Below are 23685 nucleotides of genomic sequence, written 5' to 3' on the forward strand. Positions count from 1 at the left end.
TACAGATACATTCTACCTTTATTGAAAAAGCCCCCCTCGGTCATTTTACACCAGTACGATGATTATAAATGTAACCCATGGCAAAAAAGGCAAAAAACATAACTCCCACACCACTCCAGTGCCATTTTTCTCCATCCTCAGACATTCTTCTGTCTTCCCTCCCTGCCTCAGGGACTGATTTCACATTTTCAAAGACAGTTGAGAAACTGTAGACTAATAAATACCTTTATTTTGATATAATGGCTATGGACCCAATGCGTTAAATACTGCATTCTCAAACAAGTGACAAAACTGAAACTGTTGGATAATAAAACAAAATAAATGTGTTTTTGATTTAGTGCTGCCATTGTCACCAAAAAACAAAAATGACCAATTTGTGAGAAACTAATTCTAAGGATATCAGAACTAAGATGGAATATATTACAGAGAAGAATGTGATGAAAAAATAAAAGTTGCAAATGTCAAGAAACAAATGATGACATTGCTAGAATAATATCATAATTTACTGAAAACAAGTCAGCAAGTCATGTAATGCAACTAAAGAAAAGTCATGATTTGAAAATTTAACTAAGACAATACTTTCACAAGAATATAGTTATAATGTTACTATTGAAAAAGGCATGAAGTATCGTGTAAAAAAACCTGGATGTTCCTCAAATCAAGATCCAATATTCATTAACCTAATATAAAATATTTAATAAGTCATTGTATGATGAAGGCTCCGTTACATGAATAAGGTTGGAATATGAAATTAAAAGGCAATACGTTTACATATATAATATAAAAGTTGCAAGACCAAAGATATGTTATTTAAAAGAAAAAAAGACTTGTTGAAGGTTAAAAAAAACATTGGGAAGGCAAAGGGAAGGTTAAATTGTTAATCAGTGTAAATATGAGAGGCGACCAATTCAGGAGTGGAGCTCACTTTTTGCCTAAAGTCAGCAGGGATAGGTTGACAAAGTGCTGTACACAATGAATACCCTAATGGAAATGTCTCAATTTGTCTGGTTTGATAACAGAATTCCAAGTGGATGATTTCCGGTAATTCTGTTTTGCTGTTGTTAAAAAAAAGTCAGGACTTGAGTTGAGGGGCGCTCGAAGTGAAGAATTTTCCAGCCGGGGCTGCGTCTTCCTGCGGGCCCTTTGGCATTGACTGTACACTGAGAGGGTATCATTTATATTCCACTCCAGAGGTAACAGAAGAACATGTGATTGGGAAACAGCTCAAACAGCACTTGGCTTGTGAGGCTGAAGGCATCGAAAAGTCAAGCTTTGTCTTACTTTTGCCAAGTGTGTGCGTTACTTTTTCCTCTCGTTTTCTCCATTTTGGGGGATTTGTCTTTCCAATATAGTCCTGCTTTACCAATAGGGTGCAAAATGGCTGAGTGGAACCGTGATGGAATTTGAGCAGCAAATAAAACTGACCAGCGAAAGCTGCCTTCAAATGGCATACTAGGTGCCTCACTCTAAACTGTATTAAAAAAAAAAGCCCAGCAGACATTTAAAGCAATTGAGATAATTGCAAATGTATCCTTTGGCGGAAAATACATAGCTCCCCTCACTCATTTTCTCTTCTGTTTTTTTTCCCCCTCTCTCTCTACCTCTTTCTCGTGGCCTAGGAATTAAGACGGGATACCTAGTCTTGATTAAAATGTTACAGTTGTACTGCGAGAGTCTTTTACACAGGGCAGACCCAAACCCGCTCTAATGATTGTGGAGTCCGCCATTCAAGGACCAGCCATCCATCATAGCGCTAAGGCCACTGGCTTTATTATAATACAGAGGACAGACGTGCTCTCGGGCTATGTGGGACACAATAGAGGTCTTTCAACAGACCTATAAATACATGATCTGTCAGGGCTTGCTATCCTGGGGGCTCTCTCGGCAACGTTTAAGCCCCGCGGTTGGCCATCACTTATGCTAAGATATGCGCCGCGCCCTCCGGGCTGAGGCGAAGGCTCGCTTCATTTCAGCCCTTCATCAACTACCACATTCTACCTTCCAGCCATGAGAATAAATAAGAAGGTAAAAAAGAGGAAAAAAATCCTTCATTATGATGGGGGTCCAAAATACTATTAAACATGACTATGTGAGAAACTGTTGATTATGATTCTAAAACTAACCAGTTATGCATTTAAAGTGATACTGCTAAGATTAATTGTTATGTTACAAATGAAAAACTTACTTAGAGTAACTTAGAATTGAGAGTGATGGATAGTCCAGTCCAATTCAGTCAAATTGAATTTGATGTCAATCAACATCAGTGATGAAAAGTTAAATAATTGAGGTACTATTAAATTACTATTGGATATTATTTGCCATTTTGCGGAATATTTCTTCTCTAAGTTGCACTACTACAACTAATAATTTGTTTTGTAAGCATATATTCCATGATATGCAGCTTGCCATCCTTCTCACTTTATCTCAGGTGAGCATCTCCTACAGTGTTTGCCTCTGAGCCAAGATCAGCAATCTGGGGGTCGTGCGTGTTCTTATTGAAGATTAGCGTGGATGTAGGCTGTCGCAAGTTCGAATAATAAACAGGTGAACACTTTAGCTCTGCATAATTCTCTATCTGTGTGCCACCTTAATGTATGAAAATGAAATTCTTGCTTCAGGCACAAAACCAACAGCAGATTATGTCCAGGGCAAACTGAGTGGAAAGCCAATGACAAACCTTAGACCTTGCATAACAATAAACAACGGAGCAGTGGGTAGTTATTTATCATCATGACCTGAATTATTGGTTATTATTTGGAAGTTTGAATGAGTTTGGGGCTGGGCTTGGATTCAAATTATAGTTAGGGAAATTTGGGTCTACTTGATTGATTGACTCTTGAGTGGGTGTATTATTTGTTTCGAGATTTTTACAGTGTTGAAGGTAAATTGATGAATGATGAATTGAATGTATTGAATTTGTATGTATTTGGTTTGTGTACTCGTTGCAATGTAAAACAAATATACCTTAAAAGTGGATACATTTAATATGTGTTATAGTTATAGGATTTAAGAGATCTTTTGGTGAGCTTTCTTCTTTGGATTGGACCAATCATTAGGGTTCTGGAATTCAATAACTAGATACATTTTGAACAATTCAGTTGTTTACTCTAGAAACATGTAACTCAAATTGTGTGCACATCCACAACATTTGCACACCCACTAGCCCACGGGGCAAATTTACAGTCCCCTACACAGCCCATCCAGGTAGGGGGTAGTGTTCATCATAGCTGGTATTCTTGGCTTGAGACATTTAGTCCCCTGACTTACCCACAAACTCCCCTTCCAGAGACACTCCCTCACACACACACACACACCCAAAACACCCCACCCCCATGCACCAGTCTTATCTAGCCTGCAGCAATCACACTCATACACTCCTACCCAACTCACTCTTCTTCTTCTTCTTCTTCTTCTTCTTCTTCTTCCTCCAGATCTCTCTTTGCCACAGCTGCAGCCTCCTGGCTTGGCCCGAAGCTTTCAGGAGGCTTCCCGGCTCGCTCATCTTCTCCCCTGCAGCCACAAATGGAGAAAACAGGCAAAGGAGGGGACATAAAACTTCAGGCACACCATGCGAGGCCATCTGGGTAATCTTGCTCAAAAGGCTTGAGGTGATAGCAGCAATTTACACAGGCAAAAAAGAAGAAGAGGGGGGGAAAATGAGCGTATTTCCATACCTAGCAGCCTCGAGGAGACACAATTGAATAAACCAAGAATTAGAAAAGAATTATAGTAAAACCAATACGGAATATTCAACATTAGATCAATTTGTCCTTTTCACCCTCCCCCTAAAACAAACACACATATTGAAATGTGGTAACATGACATAGAGTCGACACACACAGCTGAGGGGGAAAAACAATATTTGTGATGAAAGAAAATCAAACTCAAATCCAACATGTTAACATCAAGTTGATTAGTGTGAAAATGTAAAAAAAAAAAAAAGCATCTTGGGTTGGCATAACCCACAGTTATAACCATATTCTAATTTGCAACTTAATAGCTAAGGGCAGCCTTCTTGCTTATATAAACCTTGAAAACATGCTGCAGTGCTGATACGTGTGCCTTTAATTTAATGAAGTAAAGCAGCGGCAGCGGCAACAAAAACAATAAATGCCCCAATTAAAGAACAGGCATGAAGAGAAGTGTCTATTTCCCGCTTAAACCCCCGCGGACATATGTACCCGAGCGTGTCTGCGCATTTACCCACACGCACGAGCATATGCATCGTGTGCAGCCCGTAAAAAAAAAAGAGTCCTGCCTTTCACATTAGCATATGTGCCATGTTGAGAGAGATGTGGGTTATCTGGTGGGAGATCCAGGCTTCATGTTTATAGTGCTTGCTCTGAGCATGCATGTTTAACAGGGGGTGACATGTCTGCCTGCATACCTTATTGCATGTGTGTGGCACTGCATTGTTGGTATATAATTAGTGCATGCGTGTTGTTGGAGCATATTGAGCATTAAAGGCAAAACGAGGATGTGCCATCCTGCATTCTTCTTCTCTTTACTCGCCCGCACCCCCGCAACTGTTTGTCATCTGGCCTTCTTCGCACCCCCGCGGGCTACAAGCCCATCAGGCTCGCTATGCTCCAATGTGTCCCGACAGACCTGATGTGATCTGAGTGGCTGACGGGTTTGTCCCTGCTGCCCGCCGTCGCTTCCTTTCTAAGCTTCACTCATATCCGAAGAATGAGAAACGCACAACCTGATGCCATCTGATTAAATAAGTGGCTCAGGGTCTGTGTGTCGTTTATTCATGTTCCATGGCCAGCGCATCCACACCGTACATGGTGCTTGATCTTCAAACTGTTTATACAATTGTTGAGTGCCTGATTCATGGTTTGTATATTAAAATGTATACAATTGGAAGATAACATTCCTGAGGAAATGGGTTTAGATTGAATAACCCTAAAAAGTTTGACATATTTGAAACTTACCGAATTAGGGTCTTGCAAAAAATACAGACATCTTAACCAATCAGAATTCTACTAATGTCCACTTGGCAGTATCAAATGACCCTTTTAAGACATGCTTTAAGAATCTAAATGGAAAACTGAGTGACAGGAGAAAAGCAACAAGAAAGTTTATTAGGCAAATATGAGGCCTTGCTATATTTACTACTATCCAAACTGGTATTTCTATAAGCATTTCAATAAATGATGAAAAACCAGTAGAAATTAAAAGTCTAAATAGGCCTTATACTGTGCTTCCACATTTAGTATCCTTGCCAGCACGTGCTCAGAAATGAACCATCAATTGTGCAACCCTGATGGAGAGAAACAATACCCTCTTGGTTCAGTAGCCATTTTATACACGCGCGCGCACACACACCCACAGAGGCCTGGGGGGATGCAGAGCGAGTGGGGGTTGGATACCGTGAGATGAGGGCATCAAAATGGGTCTTTGGAGACGCAGGGCTGCACCAACTGCAAGTGTACGAGTAAAGCTGTGTATGCTGGCGTCTTGTTTGAACGCAAATTCACACATCTGGTGACACACTGAGGGAGGGAGAGCCAGAGTTTATGGAGGCTAGTTTGAATGCAGTTGAGCTACGTTCAAGTGAAGGACGGTGGTGCAATTGCCTACGGGGATGATTTCAATACAATTTGGGTATTGGTTGGGGGGGGGGAAAAAAGCAGTATAAATGAGGAAACTCTGCAGATTTAAAAGGTTTTTGAATATTATTTGTCTATATAGTATGTATTTTTAAATGACTATTCAGGAATATAACTAGTGGCCTCAAGTTTCTATTCAGCCAACTCTGTGTAGAAAGTAGGGGACACCCGGGAATTGGAGGCAGCCAATTGCAGGGCACATTGAGACAAACAAGCAGTCAGGCCGAACTCATACGAAGGGGCAATTTAGAGTGTTTAACCAGCCCACCAGCCATGTTTGGTTGATTGAACTCTCGATCTCAGAACTGTGAGGAGGATGTGCTAACCCAGGGGTAGGGTACATATGGCTCAGGAGCCACATGTGGCTCTTTCGATGGGTGCATCTGGCTCTTCGCTAACCTGTGAGCTAAAATATGGAACCCGCTGGTGACAGAACTGAGATACTATGACAAGTGCTGCTTTAATTTTCTTTTTTTTGCATTAGACTGCTGGAATGCACACTCTCATTGATTAGCAACTGCATAAGAATGTTGTCAAAAGTATTAAAAAAAGTTCCACCTTAAAAGTAGTGAAATTACTAAAATAAAAGACAACAGTTTACATGTATTTTGACTTTTAAATTCGGAGTATGCTCTCAAGAAATAACATTAGAAAATATGAATTGTTTATGGCTCTCTTTGTAAAGAGTGTTAAGGCCATCTTGTACACAAAGGGCTTAGTGGCTCTTAGTCTACATCACATTGGTGTCTTCCAAAATGTCTTCCATCACTAATTTGGCTTTGAGTGCAATTGAACAACACGCCGCCTGTTTACAGCGTAGCGGTACTCAGACCTTTTCCACATGAATAATGTTGCAGCCGCACCGCTTCAAGATGACACATAAGCTTGGTCATTTTTGACATGATGTTTTGACACTGTCAACTCTGGAAAATTCTTCCTCAAAGTGCCTGGGGACACCGCCGCCATTTTGGTGGGGCACAAGTGACCCTTTGCGACGTCTGCAATGGCGCCAAACTGCAGCAGGCAGGCAGGCGAGTCAGGAGTCACTCAGGCCATGTGACGTAACCCCAGAGGCATCGTCGTGAGAGACAAGGAAGCCCAAGAAGCAGAGAGTGCGGTGTAGCTGCTAAGTGCCTCAGGTCAAAGAGAAAGAAGGTCAGTGGCCACAGGAAGCAGTGTAAAAGCCCCTTGGCAACTGTCCTTAATGAGAGCACATCCCCTTAGGTGCTTATCCCAGCAGCCCCCACTGCCACGTGAAAAAGTCCAATCTATACGGCACGCCGCCGGCCAGCCAGAGCAGCCATTTTCATGGTTCATTCCCAGGGCCGCAGCCATCTTGTGAGGTAAACAAATCCAAGTACAATAATGTGCATGCTGCTACTCGGTTGTTGTAGTTTTTTCTTCTGTCCACTTCATTTTGAATGTATACAATATCACACTTTTTTGTCGAGGGGTGTCAACTTACTTTCATCATGGTCCATTACAACTGTAGTTAGATTTTGCCTTAGGGGTCCAATTATTATAATCAAACTATATCGTTTTTTTATGGGTATAAAGGCAAAAATAATGTCTCGGTTAATATTGTTTTTTATTTACCGTTAAGTTACCTTGCAGTTAAAATTGAAAGACGTTCATCACTGTCAATGGCTGTGAATGATGTCCAATTTCAGTCTAACATTTCCATGGGTTGCACATATTTACGAGATGAGAATAGATCATGTCAAATATGAACCATAGAACTTTGATCAGAATGAAAAAGGAAACCCAAAATGTACCTTGTGTAAAAAGGAAAAGTTTGAGTGGATTTTTTTTATAGTGATACTACAAATATAGCTTTAATGTCCCCTTTTGGAAAAGTGCAACATTAAAAATAGTTTGAACCCAATCTCAAACCGAACAGTCTGTCAAAAGTTGCAATGAACAGTTCGGTATTCATGTTTTTTTTTGTTTTTTTTTGTGTGCTGCACTAATTCTGACGTCCCCTAAAACTGGTTATGCTATTAAATTAATTGATTTATTATCATTTTTAAAGTAGAGCATATACCTAAAAGAGGGAAAATGGTTGGAGGTTACATAGAATAACATGGAGACCTAGGTGTGGCCCACGGGCCTGGCATTTACCACCTATATAGTCTCGAGCATCTAATGTGGGAGTTGAAAAAATAAAAGAACGCTTTAAAAGAAAGTATTAGATTAGGAAAATTATGAGAAGAATCGCCCCCAAGCACAGCCCAGGGAGGCAAATCTCATTAACGGCTTTTTCGATTCCCCCTTTCAATACATTTGTTAAAGTGCCAGGCAGCGTTCAATTATCAGGCAGGCTTCTCACCTTCAAGACACAGGCCTTCAGGGCGAGGGAGGGGCACAAAACCCACATAAACACATATGTATAGTTACTGTGAGTAATGGTCTCCCTGACCATTTGTTTGTTTGTTTATTACTGCCAACACAGAATGCTGGAGGGCCACTCGGCATTGCGGTACTGCACTTCTCTACAACTTTTAATGACGCACATTAAAAAGTGTGCACATGTACAGTCTCATGTTGATTAGAAAAACCTTTAGGCCATAACGTGTCTTCAACTTTCTTACATTCTAAGCTGCAAGCAGCTGCGTGGCTTTTTCGCAATAACAAGCAAACAATCGCCCCGCCTTAAGTTCTTTCTTTCAACTGTTTCCAATCAGCATTTTGCCCCCAAGGCAACACATCCCCTGAGGCAAGACCGTTTTTTTTTTTTTGCAAGGGTGTGTTTGTTCTGGAAACCATTTGCTGTGCCCACGTTCTCCTTGCTGCAGGCAAGGCACGAGGCCTTGGGGCGGTGAGGCGTGACCTATTTGGAAGAAAACAAGGGTGAAACCCAGCTTCTTTTAACCAAAGTACTACAGATCCAGTGTTAGTGGAAAAGAAATGAAATGAAAAGACCTTTTTCGTATGCTTTAGGAGTTTCTGCACATTTATCCAGAGGTAATTCTGAAATACACATCAGATCTTACCATGCACTTCTATTCCCATTTATCAAGTGCTTAAATTGGTACACCTTCACTGCTATTGTTGATGCAGCCTTGCTAAATCATCTATTAGATCAAATTCAAAATAAGTAGCAACAACGTGTCACAGAAATGATATCTCAAATATCAAAAAGAAATAAAGGAATAAATACATTCAAATTTAAAACACTAACCTGAAATAACATGATAAAAGATGCCGTACTCAATTCTGAAGATGTTGGATTAAAGATAATGTATTGACTCTGCAAAGTATACTTAAAGATGTGTCTGTTCCTGTTTCAAGACATGAGATGATTCACAGGAAGGTAGGATTAAATATAAAAAAAAAGACTAGCTCAAGGCAAAAAAGTATTCATTCCCTTCCTTGCCCTTTAGCAGCCAACCTGCTGTGGTTCATTTCCATTTCTGTGTTTGCGCCCTGCTCTTCTGTAAAAAACTGCAGCAATGTAACCTGGTCTATTTCATAGGGAGTGAATTGTTTGGGGATATTCACATAAAAATGTACTGGAAATCCTTGCACCACCAACATTTACTCCCACTATTCCATTGCAATTTTATGAATTTTAAAGCAGCACTCGATATGTTTTGAGCAAGCCATCTACACCAAAATGTTCAGCTAAAATTAGAGTAAAATAGTATGCAATCACACTAACACTCATACTTAGGAGCAAAAGAAACCGGGGTACTCATTGAAAACCCACACACACCCGGGGAAAACATTCAAACTCCACACAGACACTGAGAACCGACCAGGGATCGAACCGTCGACCCCAGAACTGTGAGACCAACGCACTACACACTTGAATTGGTTCCAAAATTAAATTAGGTGTAAGATGCAGTATAAAGAGATTTGTATCTAAACAAAATAAAAGTGACTGAATATTATGTTTTAGTGGGATTTACTTCTGGAAGAATGAGGTAGGTCAATATTCTAAAAAAAATGTCCAAAAAGTCTGGATCAACCACAAAAATTAAACGAGAAGAGGGGAAAAATATGCAGGCCAAGAAGCACATGTACACACCCACACACACAAACACACACACACGCATAGGCAGTCAAAGTTTTTGTGCTTAGTTTTGATTCAGCTCTTCATCACCACAGGGCCCAACTCCGGTTCGCTCCAGTATTAGGCTCAATTAGAACAAGATCCAATTAGAGGGCTGTGTTCCCCTGGGGCAAGGAGAGGCAGGAAATGGAGACGGAGAAAACGTGCAAGTCGACAACATGCGGACACAGCCAGCATAAACAAACTCACTTTGTTGATCTCGGCTGTTGCTACGCCAAAATCCCCTGGGAGTCAAAGCCTTGCTAGTCTAAGCTATGAGATAAAACAAAATAGAAAAAAATATATAAAAAAAGAAAAAGAGGGAAAAAAGCCCCAGAGCAAAACATGAACTCTGTGAGCACAAGGGCTCCGACACCATGAAGGGAACGTCTGGGCCCAGAAAATGAAAAAGCCCGCAGGCGTTTTCCATTTACAGCGAAAAAATCCAGCACTCGCTTCTGGCCAGGGTTAGTATCAGACTCTCAAAATGAACACTTACACTACTGGAGGAACAAATGGAGCCGCTTTCCATTGTCGTTCTATTAAATCTGTGCCTTAATGGACATATACCTTACTAGTGACAGAAATCAATAGTGTACATTAAGACAGAAGGAGAAGAAATGGAGAAAGAGGATGAGAAAAGGTGGAATTTAACCAAGAAATAGCACAACGTTTTTGTGCGCCATCGCCCTTGCCACGGGGCTTGAGCATCGTGCCCCCCTCAGGCAAGCACGTCATGGAAATTGTGTGTGGGGGGGTGGAAAAGCTTGACCTGCTGAGATGAGCACAAAATAGACAAAGAGGAAGAGGAGGAGTTTTAACGATGAACTATCCCCACATGGTTCGCTTTTTTCTTGCCGTGGAGTTGACTCGAAGGCGTGGGATATGCATCACGACACCCTGGTTGGCTGCGGGGCCTTCATTGGGTTTCAGGTGTTGTGGGTGGCATGTGAAATGCTGCATTAGAACCACCCCCAACCTGCCTCAAACCCTGCCTGCAGTTTGCCAAGTTGTGTTTCAGGCAGGGATGGAAATCCAATTAAGCTACATGTTTACCTTGGTCCCGCAAAATCTGAATCATTCGACAAATTTAGTTCATTTACGCTTCAAGTGAGCATGTAGTCTTGAAGTTCAACACAGGACATAACATTTTAATATTGAGGAAAAATATGCCAGTTTTCACAAAAAAATGAAAATGGTATACATACCTTTCGAGGCTTACATCCGATGGGCTGTCATTTATGCACCTTCATTCACAATACTAACACTGGGTGAACACAACAGGTGGGGATGGGTTTTCATCTCCCACCTTTACCTGTGAAAAAGCCCATTAAGCACTAATTCGTCCATCATAGTTTCTGCCCAGTTTGAAGTCCTTCAGCATAATGAACAGAGTTGAATGTTCAATGTATGAATGTGTATGAGTGTATATATATGTATGTACGTGTATATATATGTATGTCTCTGTATATATATGTATGTCTCTGTATATATATGTATGTCTCTGTATATATATGTATGTATGTGTATATATATGTATGTAAGTAAGAAAGTAAAATACCACTAAACTAACACTCGGCAGATCAGAGATAAAAGTAATCACATTATCTTTCTTACATGAGTGCAGGTGCTGTAATTCATCAGTACAGCTGTATGTGAAGCCGACTTGCTCACAGGAGGTCAAAGTTTGGCCACGGGGGCTTCCAGCTGCAGCCTGGCTGACCCTCGACGGCCATCTCGCCTAACTACTGCTAGAGTCAGTCACCCCCCAGCAGTTTGATTGCGCCACTGATCCGGTGCTGGCTCATGTGGCCTGCTATGACTGTGTTGCATCTTGTGCACTGCAAAAATATCAGGACCTGCGATAGCAGAGTGAGCCTCCCCATGGGTAAATGACTTTTTTTTTGCTTGCTTTAAAATTGTCTTCGATATTATAAGTGCTTTTATCATTTTTAACCCACTTGTAATTGAAATAACACTTTTTCGATTTAATATGTTTTGTGTAATCATTAAATTTCGTCTAATCATATTGTAATTTATGGAGTCTCGTAATATGCATGTTGGACACTACTGGCACTCGTCCAATGCGGCTATTTTTGGAGTTTTGTATTTTGTCACAAGATCGAATCTGATCCGGTAGTCGCATGTTTTCAGGACTATCGAGCTTTTCGACTGCAGTAAATCAAACCTGTCTGTAGAGTACAACAATTTCTTTTTAGAAACTGATAATGGTAGCAGTGTACAGTTTAAAATAGAGCATTTCTCATTAAAGTGAGCCCTTGGTGGTACCTCATGTACCACAAGACCTCACTTAAATAGATCCATACAAAAAAATCCCTCTTTCCAATTTACCTGCCTCAGCATCGCCAAACAATGGCTAAAATCCAGTCTTACATGCCTGCGTACCAAGCTCAAAAACCTGCAGGTCTAGACATGAAAACTAGAGCCCTGACTGTTTTGAACAGCCTCATGATGTGGCTAATCCACTGTTTTCGTCAATTGATACCACAACCAGTGATCAATGTGTTGTATTCATTGTTTTAGGGCAGGGGTAGGGAACCAATGGCTCGGGAGCCATATGTGGTTCTTTTGATGGCTGTATATGGCTCTCCGTCTTTTAAAATCATAGTTGTTCTTCATTAGACTCTTCTGCATGCATTCTCTCATTGATAATCATTGATTATCAACGGTGAAATAATGTTCTTAAACAAATTCAAACTTTTTTTTTACTTTCAAAGTGGTGAAATGAATAATAAATGCTTACATTTTCATGTATTTTTTACTTTTAAATTCTGAGTTTGGCTCTCAAGGAATAATGTTTGAAAATATGAATTGTTTATGGCTCTCTTCGTCAAAAAGATTCCCAAACCCTATTTTAGGGTCTTAAGGAGGCCGCATTGAGTACCAGGAAAAAGCTGCCATTGCCGAGCCACTTCCTGCCGGCCTGACTCGCTATTTTATCCGTCAGGATCAGTTGTTAGTGCTGGCACTTTTCCTCGCCTCTCCACTGGAGAGAGGTGGCTCTCAGCTGGAGAGAGGCGCCGCGAGCTACACGGTGCCAAGCATTGTGTGCGGAAAGACACACGGCATACTTGAGAGAGCCCATGCAGGTGCACAGAGGAAGAACATGGGGGCACATACCTCAGGGCCACACACTTTTTGCCCTCCTCCTAACAGACATCAGGCTTTATTTGAGCGGCCGTCTGTGCATCCTTATTTGTTATCGGGGCTAAGAGGAAGGAGGGGGGGCTGATTTACCGATAGTACACGGTGCTCCAGGGATGCTAAGGCCCCTATAATAAAACTAAAATGACTTTCAATTGAAGCAATTGTCTATTTTGTGGCAAATTGCGCACTAGTTGAAAGCATTTCTGCAGAAAATCGGCATTCTATAAGTTCTAGTTTCATCAAGAAAAATTTGGGGGGTAAAATATTATTTGATATTTGGTACACTGCATATGGGTATGTATGCAGTGTATGAATTGCTTCATGAAGGAGAGAAATTACTGTAATCAAGAATGACCTTCATTGGGCAAGGATTTTAAAAATGTAATCATTTATAACCTGGAGTTTAAGATATATATCAATTGTTGATGAAATTTGATATGACCATTTCCATGATTTTTCAGTTTCAATTAATAATTGTTAATTTAGAGTTGAATGCAAAGAGTGAATAAGGCAACAAATGTACTCTAAGACTAAATTGATAGTATTTCAATGACAGCAAGTACACATGTAAAGTAATTAGGATATTTGCTTAAAAAAATTAACACACAAAGTATTAATAATAATAAAAAAGAAAATGAAAATGAACATGTGACCCAAGTTGAAAACCCTGTTATTAGTCTTTTCTTATTATACTGACAATATGGCGGAAGTGAGCCTGGGACTCAGTCTGGGAAATTTTTATATTCCTTTAAAAGTGATCCTTTAGTTTCCTGTTGGTTTAGACGCTGACAGGCTACAAGAGGCTCCACGACAACAGGCATCCATCTCAGAGTGTCAGTCTCAGAGACAAAAGAGGCAACAAGAGACAGATAAAGAAAGTGATGGGGAACAAGAACAGAGTTAAGACTAAACCGAGAGCAAGTTGTAAGTCTATGTCCAATGATGGGACTATGTTTAGAGGGTCTTAAACTCACACAAAAAGGAACAACCCCAACACATTTTGAACAATTTTAGACAAGATTCTTTTTTTTTAATCACCCACCTTGAGTAATCATTTATTTTCAAACAATATCTGTTAAATGTTCAGTAAGAATTACACTACAAAGATAGCCCCCAGTGATTTTCTACTGTTACATTGAAGTATATTAGATGAACATAGGTCATTTCATCCCAAAACTTTAAAGGATTAGATTGCCTCATGAAAGAATTATTTTCTTTTAACTTGAATTGAATGACGTTTGACAGGAAATTCTTGGAAAAATTAGATTTTTTTTTTTATTATGCCTTAGAAGCAACCCCACCCTTTTGCCTTCTGGTTTTTACCTTCTGCCTCCCAACATGATTTGAACTCATTGCAACAGCAATTTGGATGATTCACCTGGTGAGAAAGGAGCGAGTGACTGAGTAAGGACTGATGTTTTCATCACAATTATATGTCTCACTCAGCACACTCTCCCTGCTACTCTTGCTAATTTAGATTGAGATCCTTCCAGGCTTTCCCCCCTATCTTTCATTTTCCTGCCTTCCATCTCTTCTCTCTGCATCCCATCAGCCCCTTGATAGGAAAAAAAAGCCTTCATGTCTGTGACTTTCTTGCCCCGCAGCGCATGAAGCCCTCTTTTATTTTGATCATCGCAGCACAATGGATTCATGCCATTCTGGCAACTTTATTCAGTATCAGCCCGAATTTACATACTGCTTAACAAGTTTGTGCGTGACTGTTGATGCCCCTGATCAAAGTGCTTTTGGAAATCTTTCTCATCTGATTTCCCACCCCCTCTTCCATCCTTCATTTTAAATGCATGCCATAGACAGGCATCTTTAACTCAGGGGCAGAAAAAGGTAACCTTAGTGCTGCACAAGCCCAAATGTCATCTAACAAGGAGGGCTCATGTCCCGGGGATACAGATAATGTAATCTAAGCAGTATACAGTGTGCGACTGTGTGTCTTTGAGCATGTGTGTGTGTGTGTTTCCATGAGTTGCCCCAGTGTGTATTGGCAGCTTGGGTTTAGGGGCAGAGGATGACAAAAGTCAAAGCAGTCATGTGTCATTTTGGGTGCTGAGGGGCTGGGACCTGCCTGGGGGGCTGTCCTCTCTGTCAGACGCACTCAGACATCTGCACTGAACTCTCCTGCCGTCTCCTCCTTGTTGTTCATCTTCTGGACGCTCAATAGAATTGGACAATATGGGCTCTATTTTAAATCTGAATAACGAAAGCTGCAGTGATACATTCTTTTTGGCCATTTGGATGCTATTCTGTGACAATGTTTGACATGATGACTATACTCCCCAACCGTGTGAATCGCTACATTTTTATTCTGTTTGAACGACAGGTGGTGGGGGAAATGTTTTTTTCAGAGGACCTCATGATGGTATCACTAGTTTCTGTCTTAGATTCCAAATGTGCTTAGTTAGGGATACATGGTAATGGAGTGGTTAACACATCGGCTTCACATTTCTGAGATTGAAGGTTTAATTCCCAGTGGGCTGTGACTTTCCTGTGTGAACTTTGCATGTTCTACCTGTGCCTGGGTGGGTTTTCGCCAGGTGTTCTCTAGGTTTCCTCCCACATTCCAAAAAATATGCATGCTAGGACTATGTTGTACCAGTCTTTTGAAAAAACAAAACAAAAGGAAGACAACAAATGACTTAAGCACAGTAGTGTAAAACTGATGAATGAATAGTTTGAGACAACATGGCTCACATGTGCAACAAGAGGATCTTCTTTATGCCAAGGGAAAGGGACTATATACTACAATTGTTTGCTCCAAGCCTTGGAATTCTAACCACAACTTCATACACGTGGAGTCCATCAAGAGGCTGCTCTTGGAACAGCAGGCGGTCAACATAAGAGGACTGTGACAGTTTTTCCAAACTCAGTGAAGGCACTGCAGTAGTGTGCATACCAGTTCTAGATTTTATATTTCTGTAGTTGTTTATTCTTATCAGAAGAACACATTTTACTACTTTCTTCCAATGTTAACCACTGGGTCTCACCATTTTTAAACTACCCTGTATAGTGCAAGAGTTAGTTCCTGTTCATTAATTGTGCCACTTGTTGTTCCAGTGAGGCTCATTATCTTGATTGGTAATCTCCAAAGTTAAAATTGTATACAATTATTTTAAGTAGGTTGATGAAATAATCCATCAAGACACATCCGCCATGAAGAAATGGATATTTTTTGAGAATGTTCCTGCAAAATCCAAATGCTATGTTGTCAACTAATGATGCAAAAATAGTCTTCAAAATTTGAAAATGTGAAATAAGTAAGAGAAAATATGGTTTGAAAAAGTACAATGAAAAGAGGGCGTGGGTGGAAAGAAGGGAATCGTGGGAATGCAAGATTGCACCTCCCTGGGGCAATCTAATTATCCTATGGGCCGATGGTTCCTCCTTATGCATCGGCTGACATTTTCCTGTAACCCCATCCCGAGTAATGCCATGTGATGTGTGACGGGCCTCTGCCATGGCGCTGAGAGGCGGCCAGGCCCTGGAGCAGCCGGCGTTTTGCCCCGCAGCCTCACATGGATTGTTTATTTTAGCATTCATCCACATTTTGCTCTCCTTTTGTCTTTTATTCTCTCTGGTGTCTACTTTCAATCAGAGGAGGATTCTCTCCAGTAGGACAAAACCCCTGAAAGGTGACTCTGGAGAGGTAACCCAAAACCTCTTCAATGATGTTTTTCCTCATAAAACTATTAGTATTCCTCCACCTTTCAAAGGGCACAAAGACACCAAGCTGTCAGCCATATCTGTTACTCAACTGTATGCTTAAAATTGAGAAGAGAGACTTAAAAAAATAAGATTCCGGGACAGAGGAGATAAGATGTTTGATTAGAGTTAATGGAATGACATTCAAAATGAATCCCTGCAGCTGGAGGAGAATACTAGAAGAGAACATGTTTTTTTTGCTTTTCGAAGTCGGTATGCAGATATGCCCAAACTTAGCTTTACATTGCAAAAGCCCCCCCAAGGGAAGAAGGGTGGAGGCGGGCCAGAGCGCTATACACACAAATAGTTGATGTGTGTGACTGTCGACGTGTGACAAGCAGAAAAGGGACAGTGTTGAGAGCGTAGCCTTTTACGACCCAACACACTTTGACAGCTTGGCCATGGCTGGAGGACACAAGCAATGCTGCTGTTTCATCTGACAATTTCAAGCAAAAAAAAAAAAAAAAACAAGGCTCCCTTCGTGGATTGGCTTGTTCACAGTATGTGTGTGTGTGCGTGTGTGTGAGTTAAAAGAGACAAAAACATGTTTGCAAAATAGAGGTGTCACACTGTCAGTATGGAAGATGAAAAAGACAGATGAAAGGGGAAAGTGATGATGACATTGCTTTTGAGGCAATACTGCGCTCTGCTGGTGGAGGCCAAAGAGAACTCAATTCAATACACAAAATTCAACAAATTATGATGGCCACATTTCTGTCTAAACTTTCTTTTTTTTAACTTCCACTTTGATAGAAACTTCTGCACTCATTTGATTAAATTCACTAAAAGGTAAATTAGTTTTTGTGCTTGCTATTGAAATGTTCATTCATTCATTTTCTGAACTGCTTTACCTCACTAGGGCGGAGGGTGCTGAAGCCTATCCCACCTTACATGAAATGTGAGCATTTATTATTCATTTCACTACTCTGACAGTAAAAAAAAAAGTCTGAATTATTTTGAGAACATTATTTCACTGTTGCTAATCAATGAGAGTTTGCATGCAGAAGAGTCTAATGAAGAAAAATTATGATTTAATTAAGAAAATATGGTTTTAAAAGGCACTAGAGATAGTTTTGGCACCACAGTGCCAGCGTGACGCTCCCATTGGTACGTTCGGAACTTAGGTCTCTCACCAGCGGTTCCCATATTTTACCACACAGGTTAGCGGAGAGCCATATACACCCATTAAAAGAGCCACATATGGCTCCCGAGCCATAGGTTCCCTACCCCTGGGCTAAACTAGACTTACCCATCTTCAAACCTCGGGTCAACGAATATAACTAAAATGACACCAATGCAATTAAGGTATTCTACAGATGCAAAGACGGGTGGGCCTCAATACATCAATGGAATTAAGTATTTGTACCAAGTAACTTCCCACTTCCGGACGAAATACTGCATTAGCTCTCCATCTACTGCATACTACTCACCAAGTGAATTAGCATCAGTGCCCTTCATAAAGACCTGAGGACAGTAATGTGCAAAATTTAAACACACCACGAGGGACACATCTATAAAACATGGCCGGAGGAGCGTCATATTAAAAATGACCAAAAAAAAAAAAAAATCGAGCTCTTCAAAGTGAAAGAAGAGTCGTGGCTGTCATCAGCAAAAGGGTCACACCCGTTGTTGCTTAAGGACGGATGTTTAAATCTGACAGCAATGTCCAAGACATGCAGTTATATATATGTGTAAACTATTCTGATTAAAGCTGTCATTTTTAAAAATTCCATTGGAAATATATTTTACATATCCTATTAGAGCACATGACACAGTGACAATTGAACAATTTATACCTGTTACTCACCCCATATTCCTTTAATATGTGTTTATATGTTGTTTACCAGGGGTAGGGAACCTATGGCTCGGGAGCCATATGTGGCTCTTTTGATAAGTGTCTATGGTTCTCCGCCTTTTGAAATCATATTTTTCTTCATTAGACTCTTCTGAATGCATTTTCTCATTGATACTTATTGGTTAGCAACAGTGAATTAATGTTCTCAAAAGAATTCAGACTTCTTTTTACTTTCAAAGTGGTGAAATGAATAATAAATGCTCACATTTTCATGTATTTTTACTTTTAAATTCTGTGTATGGCTCTCAAGGAATAATGTTTGAAAATATGAATTGTACCCAAGTATTGATTGAGCACCAAATATTTTGACTTTTAGGTATCTTAAGTCCTATAGAGAAGACATAAATACACTACAGCATTTTTTTTATGTGTAACTAGCCTCTGAGCTGTATGTGTGTCTCTGCATGTTTGCATACAAACAATGCACTCACTTGACAGCCTGCAGCAGTGTGCATTCTTGCTTGGAGAGTACATGTCCCAGGGCTGTGTTCCTCCGCTGATGACCTCTGGTGAAGCCATTATCTTCTGCATTAATGATGAGCAGAAGCAGGCGATGAGAGAGATGGACTTTGTCCTCAGGCACCGTAGTAGAAGCTGCTGATTATGGCCTACAATGATGGAAAAAATAAAGGAAGAAGGGGGAATAGTGGCAGGAGAAAAAAGAGAAGCCTTCATACCCATGAGCAGCTACAAAGAGTCTTTGTTGAAGCACAAAATATGCTGAGGCGGTTCAGAACCCAGATCAGACTTTTATCAATAATGTCCAGCCAAATCTGAGCAATCCACTCAATTCATTTCCTTTTATCCTGCAGACTTGAAGTGAATAAATGAGCATGAACTTGAAATAATACTTTAATAATACTTGATTGTAAACTCTCATGAATAGCATTTTTTTAATTGAGATTTGTGAATTATTTACCGAGGAATTAGGGGATTTTTTTTATTATTTTAGATTGAAAACTGCACTATTTCATCATACAAGTGTCTGTGTTTCCAAGAACATCTCATTGACTATTCTCTGATTATTAATTAATTTTAGTTATGTTCCAAATACATAGACGTTAAATTCGAGCACAATAATTTACTTTTCTTAGATGCTCCCTATCACACAGATTTTCTCTCGTTTCGTAAAAGACACTTATGGCTATTTGTCTGTAATCCTGTCAATACGATCTAAAAACAGAACCTCCATACTAGGGGTAAATACAGATAGCAATTTGGCATGTGGCTGAAAATGAGTTACTTTGTCACGTTATCGAGCAGTTCAAACGGCAGACCAATATAAGGAGACGCTCCAAACAAGACAAACGGCAAACAAAATGCCGTTGCTCTCGTCAAGGCAGCCAGTGCAACCACTCAGGAAATCCTCGCTCGAGGAGATGATTCTAAATGAAGGACTTTAACCATTTACCATTATGTCTTTGGTGGAGAGTCAGAGGGAAGCCCCCTCAGGGCAAAGCACAACTTTTTTCAAAGGGGCTCCCAGATTAAAGTCCCTGAAAGTTACCATTGGGGTCTGAGGCCAGGATCCCATTAAGCGGCCCTTCCATACCTCGAGCCATAATTGTGTCGTTGAGGATTCACAGCAGTGCTTGCTTGATAAGCGAATTTAAGGTAAAAGGGGTGCTGGGGACAAAGAAAAATGGTGGAGGGGTCTAGTTAGGATGCCATTAGATGCTGCTTTTGCACCTCACTAATTTATTTTGGAATGACAGAGGGAAGGAAAGTCTACAGCTACACATTACAAAAAAACAACAAAAACACTAGAATCTGTAGCTACTGAGGAAATAAGGTTGTCAGTGGTATTTGGACTGTAGCTCTCTTAATGGGGGGTGTGATGCTCTGATAACAGTCTAATTAATTGAAGCAAAAAAACCCTAATAATCATAAATTTTAGGTTCTTGCTGAGATATTCTGTAGCGATTATCACAAAGGCACCTATATAATCTGCATAAACCACCCTATTTGAAGTTATGTAGATTATAGCAGGTTTTATTCATGTTCATTATACTTACCTTGAAAATTGACATGAAAGATCTTGATATTTCAAAACTGTAGGAAATATTGGAAGATTATGAAGGAATATAGTTGTAATAAGAGTAATCTTATCATCCATAACAAGAATCATTTATTTTAAACTTGCAGGTTTATGATAGTATAACGCTAGCTATTGTAGTGAGTAATCTTTTGAATTTCTATAGAATGATCAGAGAGACTTCATAAACAAGGATCTTTTATTGAGAGTTTTTCCCAATTACAATTCTGAATGCTTTATTTTGAACTTGCCATATTCGTCACCATCAAAAGTCTTTGATGAATGATAGAAAAGTCTTCTTTGAAACCTAACTTGAGTGCTGCATGTATGTATGCATGAGTGATTATATTTACATACTTAAACAGCTGGAGGTATTGTACATCTGGTGCAGTATCTCAAGTTAGGATTCACCTCTTCACAGTGGAATAAATGATGAGTTTTCAGTCCCCCCTATCCTCTCCAAAAGCCTACTTCCATATCCAAGCGCAACAACCAAAAACATTTTAAAAAATCAGGTGGACTTTTTCTGCTTCTTTTTTTCAGCCTCTTCCTCTTTTTCCTTTTCAATTTCAGCCACCAGTGTCTCAATTTCCTTGGACTCCAGGATCTGATAACACCCACAACTCATTGAGTATAAATGGAACAGTAATAGAATGTAAAATTTAAGCCAAGTGAATTAAAATCACCTTTAGTGGTTGATTCCGTCTGATAACGGCCAGCTCAATATTTTTTCCTCCTGACTGGACCACCTGTGAGAGGCGAATGAATGATTAGAATAGTCTTTCGCCCGAAGGGGGTAGCTTGTACCTTTTTCAATTATTTTGTAAAAAAAATAATAAATATATGTTAAAACATTTAAGTTCAAATTCACCACAGGTGGACATTCTCATATCTTATACAGACTAATCAGAGTGTACTCAGAAAAATAATCTCCCTACTGATCCCTCCACAAAGTTGGACACTACATTCATAAATGTTGAGCATGGTAAATATTAAGTCTGTGCATAATCCACAAATTTTACACAAATACTTAAGTAAACCTACAAAACGTACTTTTCGTTACGCTTCCAGCCCTGTTGGTGCTCCTAATTTTTCTACTTCATTAAGTGTATTTGAACAATATAGCAAATATTGATCTTTAAGCACAACATTAAAAAACCCACCTCGAGCAAAGCTTTGATTGCTAACTTGATAGCTTCATTATCTCCAGCGATGGCTTCATCTGTGTAGTTTTTCTCCAGGAACTCCCGCACAGTTTTGGCACTACGGCCAATTGCGTTCGCCTAATAGAAAATGGATGAAACACTTGGTTACCATTGCTCAGCAGCATTCAGACCCACCATTGATTCGGAATTGACCGCATGCTGCATGCACCAAAGCCAGATGACAAAAAATAAACCACATCATAATTACTCACCTTCCAAGCATGGTAGGTCCCCGATGGATCAGTCTGATACAGTCTGGGAGTGCCATCATAGTCAAAGCCAACAATCAGAGCAGAAATGCCGAACGGCCTTCGACCGTTGCTTTGGGTGTAGCGCTTAAAATAATAATAATACAAAATCATTAAAAAACATGGTTGCAATCCAACAAATAAACAGAAACATTTGACCAAGGGCGACATTGCTGATTCAAATGTGTTTGAAATTAAGATAAATGCTAAAAGTCTATCTTATTGGCACAATGCTACCCTGTCAATTCACTTCACAATCAGACCCAATTATAGATAGGCCTGCACTGAGGTGATGCCACTACTCCCACCAGTGCCATTCTATAGGATACCTTTACATAAAATCTATTTTTTCTTAACACTTATTTGTATATTGCCCATTCTTTTGGACTGAGTGTCCAAAAAAGCAAAGATGTCAGATCATTTTCAAAGTATATAACATTTAGAAGGTCAACTGTAGATATGATGAGCTTAGTAGAGTAGAAATAACCTAAGGCACACCTGTTTCAGTGTGGCAATGTAGCGTGTGATGTATTCCACAGTGACAGGATCTTCTACTGTCAACCGGTGGCTCTGGCACTCAACACGAGCTCTGTTTATCACAATCCGAGCATCTGCTGTCAGTCCTGGAAACATCAGAGTAGAGGAATCAGGGACAAAATAAATAGTAAAATGGTTAACACATATGGGGATCTATTATTAATGTTTTTTAATGGTTTACCTGCAAATGCCATGCAGACATGCTCATCCAGGGCACATATCTTGCGGACGGTTCTCTCTTCTTGTAACTTGGCTACCGATTTCTTCTCAACTCCGAGGACGACTATGTCTTTTCCCCTGATTCCCACCTGTACACACAAATATATCAATACAACAAAAAGAAAGCCCTTCTTTTGATGACGACATAAAAAAAATACCAGTCATATTAGTATTTCTATTGCTAACAGGTAAATTGTTAACATTATGTTATTATTATTTATGCATTTCTTTCATTTTTTAGGTGTGTGTGTGTGTGTGGGGGGGGGGGGGGGGTCATGGCAATTCCATGTTGGAATAACAATATAAAAAATATGTAAATTAGCTCTGAACTCTATTCCTAGTCTGATGCACCAAAACAATGCTGTTGTTACTACATAAATAATACCCACAGTCAATAATAGCACTTTTCAATTTTTCTGCAGTTTGTCAACTTCATCCTAAATTGAAAACTGTATCCTTTTTTAGCATGACACAGCGACAAGATGCTAACCACATATCAAATAATTTCTCATGTAAAATCACACAGAAAAAAGTATTGCCCCCAAACATTGGGCGTTATTATCTAAATAAACACATCGGTAGCGTGGATAATAAACAGTTAGTAGCTTCTTAACCAGTACTGCAAGGGACAGTGAGCTATAAGCAAACTAGCTAGCATTAGCTTTAGTTACAATTCTTTTTCCAACTGACCGCTGTGGAGCCCTTCTTTACAGCTTCTTGTGCGTACTCCACTTGGAAGAGATGGCCGTCCGGGGAGAATACTGTAATAGCTCTATCGTATCTTGCCGCCATAGTCTCGCAAGACGCGCACAATGACAAAAACTGACACTTAAAATTCAAATGATTCAGCTAGTTTTTTAGTCGCAAGCTATTCAATAGAACGCCGCCGCTTGATGAAGATTGCGCATGCGTCTAAACTCTGAACTCGGAAGAACTAAAGAGTGAACTCTACAAATGTTTAATAAGGGGTTATATTTAGTGATATTAAAAGAATGAATAAAAATGTTGATAAGCTATCTATAAATCATAAATGGG

At 39.9% G+C, this 23685-nt stretch overlaps 1 protein-coding gene across 1 annotated transcript; it reads right to left on the minus strand.

The window, feature by feature from the left end:
- Positions 1–20622: 20622 nt before the first annotated feature.
- On the minus strand, positions 20623–23572 carry psma8 (proteasome 20S subunit alpha 8). The gene is made up of 7 exons (XM_077723992.1): positions 23341–23572; positions 22613–22739; positions 22393–22517; positions 21859–21981; positions 21605–21724; positions 21128–21190; positions 20623–21048 (listed from the first exon to the last, which is right to left on the minus strand). The coding sequence occupies exons 1-7, from the start codon at positions 23440–23442 to the stop codon at positions 20953–20955; spliced, it is 756 nt and encodes a 251-aa protein (XP_077580118.1). The 5' UTR covers positions 23443–23572; the 3' UTR covers positions 20623–20952.
- Between the last annotated feature and the right edge of the window lie 113 nt (positions 23573–23685).

Source organism: Stigmatopora nigra, chromosome 9 (assembly GCF_051989575.1).
Source record: "Stigmatopora nigra isolate UIUO_SnigA chromosome 9, RoL_Snig_1.1, whole genome shotgun sequence".
Classification (NCBI taxonomy): Eukaryota; Metazoa; Chordata; class Actinopteri; order Syngnathiformes; family Syngnathidae; genus Stigmatopora; species Stigmatopora nigra.